Raw genomic sequence first — 6,740 nt, 5'->3', positions numbered from 1 at the left:
GCTAAATTACAAACATTTGACTCTCTATGGGCGATGCTGTAGCTCTACAAAAATGGAAAAATCAGCCATGTCTGCTTAACTTTGTAGAATGTCATAACATAAATTTGTTTTTCTTTTCATTTTTATAACGCACAGAAACAAGGTAAGGTATATAAATTCTTAACCAATTTCAAATTCAGAATGCACATAAACATGTCTGTCCACTCATATGTACCTGTGGACATTTGCGTACGACCTGCGATAAGCGTTCACATGGTTGCAAAAATGAAAATATCGCTCACAAAATTGCAAAAGAATTTGAAAATGACCCAAATCAAAAAACGCCTAGAACGTACACACGTTTATGTAACGAAAATTGGGAACACCTTTGTTTGTTGTTCTTTGCTTGTTGCTCATAAAGGGCAACACATACACGATATAAATTCCCACTTTTATACAGCATGAAAATTTTGTTCTTTTTTTTTTACTTAAGTTGTAGAGCAGTTTGCTGCAGCAGCGCACTGTACAGACGGCTTTTGAGGCAACGCGGTCTTCACTTTCTGTGCCTTAAAGTGAATTGAATTTGACATATTTTAGCAGAGGTGGTGCGCTTTAAACAGGCTTATTGTAGCACAGTTGCATGCAGTTTACTATATCAATAAATATGTAATACTTGGAAAAGGCCATATCTAAATTGAGATACTAATGTCACACCGCTATAAAGCGCCCAATTGTCAATATTTCCGAATTTCGACACACATTTTGCTGCAATTTTAATTATAAGGCATATGCTGCCGTAGGCTAGTTGATTACGGCATCGTGACTATTGACTTCAAAGGCTAAACATAAATTTTTACCCAGATGTGAAACACTTCTTCAATGAAGTGATAATTTTCGCCCCTTATCCGCAAGTTGAGCATGTTTCTTTTGCTTAACTACTTACGTCCAACGTAATCTTCTCACAACATTATCGTGGAAGACGCGTCGCTGCAAAATAAACAAAGATCTTTTTTATTTTAGAATACTGTACCGTTTCGAAGCGGATGAAGAAACACGTAGTAGCTTTGTATTATATTATATATACAGTACATACATTTATATATTTTGCCTACTTTAAAATATAAAAGTACCTAAACTTCGATCAGTGCGAACACTTTTATTTTTATAAATATACGTAAAAAAATTTGGAAATGGCATATTATTTGAACTAAATGAGATAATTAAAAATTTTTTATTGTTTGGCATTCGAACTTTTTGGGCTTACATTAATACGAATTTTCACATAAATCTCTATGAAATCAATATCTCTGCATTGAGAAAAAGAAGATCTATTCATAAATAAGTTACCCTTAAAGAAATGGCAAAATGTTGAAGCAGGCGATAATAAACGTCGGTAAGGCTTGCGCGCTTGTTTTGAGATCTGCGGTCGTAATTTTGTGCAGCTGCCTGTGGTATGTTGCATTCCAAGTGGCAAAGTTCTGTTTTGTACTACTTCTAGCGGTGGGAATCGCTTACAGTTTATTTTATTTCGTAAGTACATTATTAAAATAGATGGAAAACATTAACTTCACTTGTTTTTTTTTTCGATGATAGGCTGAAAGGGCTAGAGGTCATCCAATAGCATACCATAGATTCGAATTACACACTGTTGCTAGAAGAGAAATTGGAATTAGAAACGTGGAGGAGATAGGCGATATGGAAACGAAATATAGAGGAGAAGACGCTCAAGGGCGTCACCTTACAATGCTAAAGAGGAAAGCACCCGAGACAGACCAAAAGCTGGACTCTGCACCATCTGGAAAAGCCAAGCCACGTCTTGTGAAGGGAGAAACCTATGAAATGCAGTCCACTGACACAATCAACCCGTCTCCTGCTCCGTCTGAAGGACTCCGGTCGAGCCCTGTACACGGACAACAAAAACCATCTGATGGGCTCAAGCCGTCTGCTGGATCCAGTAAAAAAGCTGAATCAAAAGTATCTGAGAAATTCAGAAAACCAGATGAAGCGATAGCAACTGAGGGAGCCATTACATCCCCTACAAGCAGAAAACGAATAGAAACTAAGGGCGAAGTAGCACATAAGACGGAGCGCAGAGCTGTGTTGAAGGGAGAGTTGGAAGAGACTAAACCAACAACAATCGAAAAGGGCTGTTGGGCTAAAATGGTTGGCTTTTGCTGTGGATCCGAAGGTAAAAATGAACAGAATAAGGAGCCTAATTCGTCGAAAACAGTAAAGCAAGAAAAGGAACCTTATAGGAAGAAAGAGGAGCAACAATTGCTAATGACATCTGCGGGATCCGAGCCACTTCCTATATCAAGGAAAGAACAAGGTGAACTAACTTCATCCGCGAAACCTAGAAATCCAGATGGAGCAATTGCAGATGAAAACATAAAAAAACAAAGCGAACAAGTTCCATCTGAGCCATTTAAGCCAACCCATGAAACCAAAGAGATCAATAAACCAAAAATGCTAGAAATGCAACCTCCTGTACGCAGAAAACATGATCAAGCAACAAAAGAAACACGACGGACGGAGGAAGTTCGGGATGGAATCCAGAAAAGGGATAGTTTAAAGAGAGAACAATATGAACCACAATCGGTTGAACCCCATATATCAAGACCTTTACGCCGAAATATAGATGCATATAAAATGAGCGAAGAAGTGGACAGACCGGCTTATATACCAAAAGATTTCAGAAAATCAGCTGATTCGAGACTAGAACGTTATTTGAGTGAAGTCTATCTAAAAGGGACGCCGAAAGTGCGGCGTGTTGCTTCAGATACTTGGAACCCATCTGCACCATCAATTGGTGTTCCAGTGTCACGAACACCTAAAAAACCACGGGATAAATCACCTTTGGATGATAAGGACGTATCGATGTTTACCTTTGCATGTCCCAGTAAATCAACACCTCTAAGTAAAGACACATCGCCTTTACAAAACCAATCAACGCCATATGTAGTAGATCCATATGGAGTGGATAGATTGATACCTAGCACAAAAAAAAAGAACATAATTATTCCAACCTCTAAACACTCACGTGGAGATAGACCTCCTTTGGAAAGGAGCGGGCGTGTAGAAGAATTGGAAGCAAATGAAATTGATGAGTCGATGTCGGCTTCCGCACCTGCCAACACTTCAACACCTAAAAGCCCACGTGAAGGTACATCTCCTTTACGAAGTCAATCAACACCATATGTAATATATGATGGAACGGCCGTATCCCGTAAGGTGGCAATACATCAAAAATCACGAGAAGATAGGGACCCTACACGCGGAAGAAAACTGCGCGATGAGTTTGAGTCACATAAAATGGAGGAATCCAACTCTAGTCCAGCTCAATCCTTTCTAAAAGGAACACCGAAAGTGCATCGGGTCGCTTCAGATACTTGGGATCCCGTTTCCCCATCACTATCTTCTCCATTACCTGCAGAAACGCACGAAGATAAAGCGACATCAGCAAGTACTCCAAAAGAAAGTGTAACCGGGCGTAATTTGGGTGAAAAAAATCGAGCGGCTGCTAGGAAATCAGAAGGCACGAAATCCGAAAACCATTCTCCGTCTCCGGAAACTTCGAAAAAGCAGCGTTCGCCCCCTCGCCGTAAGACTGGATGAAAATCTAATTCATATCCTATATATATTGTAAACTTATAAAAGTAATAAGAGAGTAATAAGAGCATTATGGATTTTGGAGAGCGAGAGAGAATGAGTTTGAAACAAAGTATAAAAGAAAGACGTAGTCTTGCGCTTTGAAAGAAGAGTAGCTTATAAAGGTAAAGATGTGAAGTCTGTGATTTATGAAAAATTTTTTGTAAATATATGTAAATTATATAGTATTGAATTAAATGAATACATTGGTTTTATACCAATTTTCAGAACATTGATTTAGTTATTGAGTAGCATTTTCAATTTGCTGATACGGACATACCTTTTGTAAAGATAATAGTTAACTTTTCTGTTTCACTATTTTTGACATATTACTCCAGACGGTAAACTTTTTTTTTACTTTTACAACTGTTACAGGCCTGTTGCAAACAATACAAAAGAGTGACTGACGTACCACTTTCATCGGAGTATGTGTAAAAAAAGAAGCCATTCAAGCAGGCGCTTGTGAACAAGGAGAGGAAATCTAAGAGAAGAATAAAAAAAAAGGAACTACAGCGATTCCAGAATTTTAAACAAAAGGAAATAAAGTGTACACATGAACTTTTTTACCTGAAGAGCTTATCCTAATTGCGCAAGCTAATAGTAAGTTTGGCGCCGAATTACACTTAGAGCTATCGGACAATAAAGGAATATCTAATTATTTAAGTCATTAAAGAAACGTGGTAAGTTAACGATTTCAGTATGGGTTCGACAATGTTTTAGTTATAACTGTAATTTCTTATTCTGTCTATCATACCTTCGCCCTTCAATCACCTTTTTATTTTTGAAAAGGATTCGATAGCGATTAAGAAGTCAGAATATTATTTCTATTACTATTAGCCAAAAAAAACAAATGCTAAGGCTAAAATCTTAAAGATTCTAGCATCTAAAGCTTACTTGGCCACAAGTACGAAGCCAGGATATGTTATGGACTTTTGGACGTATTCGAGAGACTAGTTTATAGCCGATTTGGTTGCTTCAATGCCAGCAATGAAGATCGTAAAGTGAGCCGATAATCTTCGGTGTATCATATGTTGGCTGAAAAAAATTATTCTTCATGAATTTATCTAACATTAGCCAGCCGTATCGTTCTTCGTAAAATACTGGTTACTCCAAACCAATCGTTCAACTGGGTATTAATGTTCACCAATAAATTGCACTGCCACTGCTGGTTTTTTTTTCTTGCACTCCCGCGCGGGAGGCTCTCTATTACGTTGAGCAAGAAGGGGAAAGAAGAGAGAGACAGGGAGATGCCGTAGAGTGGGAGGTGTATATCTGAACGTAACGTTTTATTTCTTCACTGACCGAACATTCATTATAGCTGCAACCATATACCAAACCTGATAAAAATATGGTTTAGCGGATCGAACATGGAACCAAGATATGCCGAGTTGATGGCCTTGCTTTGTAAACTCACAGATACGCGGCGGTTGCTGATCGCTCGATATGAGACTCTTTTCTGTATGGATAGAAAAATTCATCCCGTTTTAACATAACCGGAATCTCATGTTCTCATTATTTTTGTGACCATTTGCAAATCTCATTACGTTTTACCGCAAGGAAAGTGCTTGTACAGCAGGGCTTAGAAGGGAACTCAGACGCAGGCGTGGTCTTGTTTTTCGTATACACTGTCGAACCAGACGGAAAATGACACGCTGTATTGACTGAAAATGTTCAGTCTTCTATTTCCGTAATTTTTCGAATGCTATTTTCGATCTTATCTCAAGTGTACATATACATTTTTTTTGGATATAGAAAATCAAGAAATTAGCTAAGTAGCAAAAGGTCCACCTATAAACAATTTTTATATATGGGCGATTTTTTTTTTTTAACGTAATTGTAATTACTTAATTTAATGATTTTGTAAAGGAAACTAACTGACTATGACAGTCTTACGAACATTTCATTTGCAAAGCATTATATATAATATTATATTGCGCCAGAGAACATTATGCCATTTATTATTTGTCATTTTCAATTGACATTTTTTTTAAAATTATTTATATTAATCTCATGAGAAACAACAAAATTAAAGTAAAAAAAAAAAATTATGATAAAAATTAAACCATAAGCCGGAGTAAGAATTAATTATGGAACCATGATTTCGAAATTCGAATGTTATACAAAGCGTTTGGTAATAGGCTCTTTAAGCTTGAGCGTAAATTTATGTGTTGAAGCTTTCAAGTTTTTCTTAGTCATGGTGCTGACTTATGGAATCGGTCAATTTCTTTTTGTTTACGTAAGTTACGTCTCTTATTCCTTTTAAATCACTTAATATTCTTAATTTTGCAGTTGGAACGACATTTCCCATCGTTGTGCGAGTGTCCTCATCGTACTCCAAAAGACACTTCTAAAAAAACACCAATTCCGGATTTTACGTTACAAACGGGAAAGGTATGGAAACAGTCACAAATTACAAAGGACACTGAATCGGAAGAAGAAATGAAAAGTCTATGGGAAGCAGACAACACGCAATCAGAACATCCCTATGCCGATAGTTCAACAGATCCCATGTACAACGAAGACGAGGAATGGCGGGGGCCGACAGCCCAGTCTACAAATGCCAGCAGCGCAGACAGCGACGAGAGCGAAGGGCCCACGAGACCTTCCAAAAAATATCAAAAGCAGTATAGTCCGACAGATGCTATAAAACAGAAAGTTGTAAAGAAAAAAATGGAAAAAGCAACGCAGACGTCAGGTTCCTGGAAGAAAGCGCTTGACAAAAATGTAGATGCTAAACGTAGTTACAAGGAATCGGTTGTTAAAGAAATGTTGCCAAACTATCTTAAAAGTATCGGTGTAAAGAATGGTTTCGATGTGAGCGTGTCGAAACCAACGAAAAAAACGCGCGAGGCTAGACAGCATGGAACCTCGCCCGTAACGAAAAAAAATCTCGTTGAGAAATTTGAGTCAAGGGAGAAGAAAGGATCTGATTTACTTAAAACCTCTAAAAAAATACGTGGAGATAAAACATCAAGCATGTTGCTTATACCACCTAGGAAATTCTGGGATGAAACTGGCTTTGATGACAAGGACAGAAGGGTTTCTCAACCGAACCAAGAAAGGCGGCCTACTCAAGACTACTTGAGAGCAATACCAATAGTGCAAAAAAAATT

At 37.8% G+C, this 6,740-nt stretch overlaps 1 protein-coding gene across 1 annotated transcript; it reads left to right on the top strand.

Moving 5' to 3' along the window:
- The first annotated feature begins 1,674 nt into the window (after positions 1-1,674).
- On the top strand, positions 1,675-3,594 carry LOC119640774 (proteoglycan 4-like). The gene has a single exon (XM_038039000.1). It carries the CDS (start codon positions 1,675-1,677, stop codon positions 3,592-3,594), a length of 1,920 nt encoding a protein of 639 aa, XP_037894928.1.
- The last annotated feature ends 3,146 nt before the right edge of the window (positions 3,595-6,740 follow it).

Source organism: Glossina fuscipes, unplaced genomic scaffold (assembly GCF_014805625.2).
Source record: "Glossina fuscipes isolate IAEA_lab_2018 unplaced genomic scaffold, Yale_Gfus_2 128, whole genome shotgun sequence".
Classification (NCBI taxonomy): domain Eukaryota; kingdom Metazoa; phylum Arthropoda; class Insecta; order Diptera; family Glossinidae; genus Glossina; species Glossina fuscipes.
This window is presented reverse-complemented; position numbering and strand designations above follow the sequence as displayed.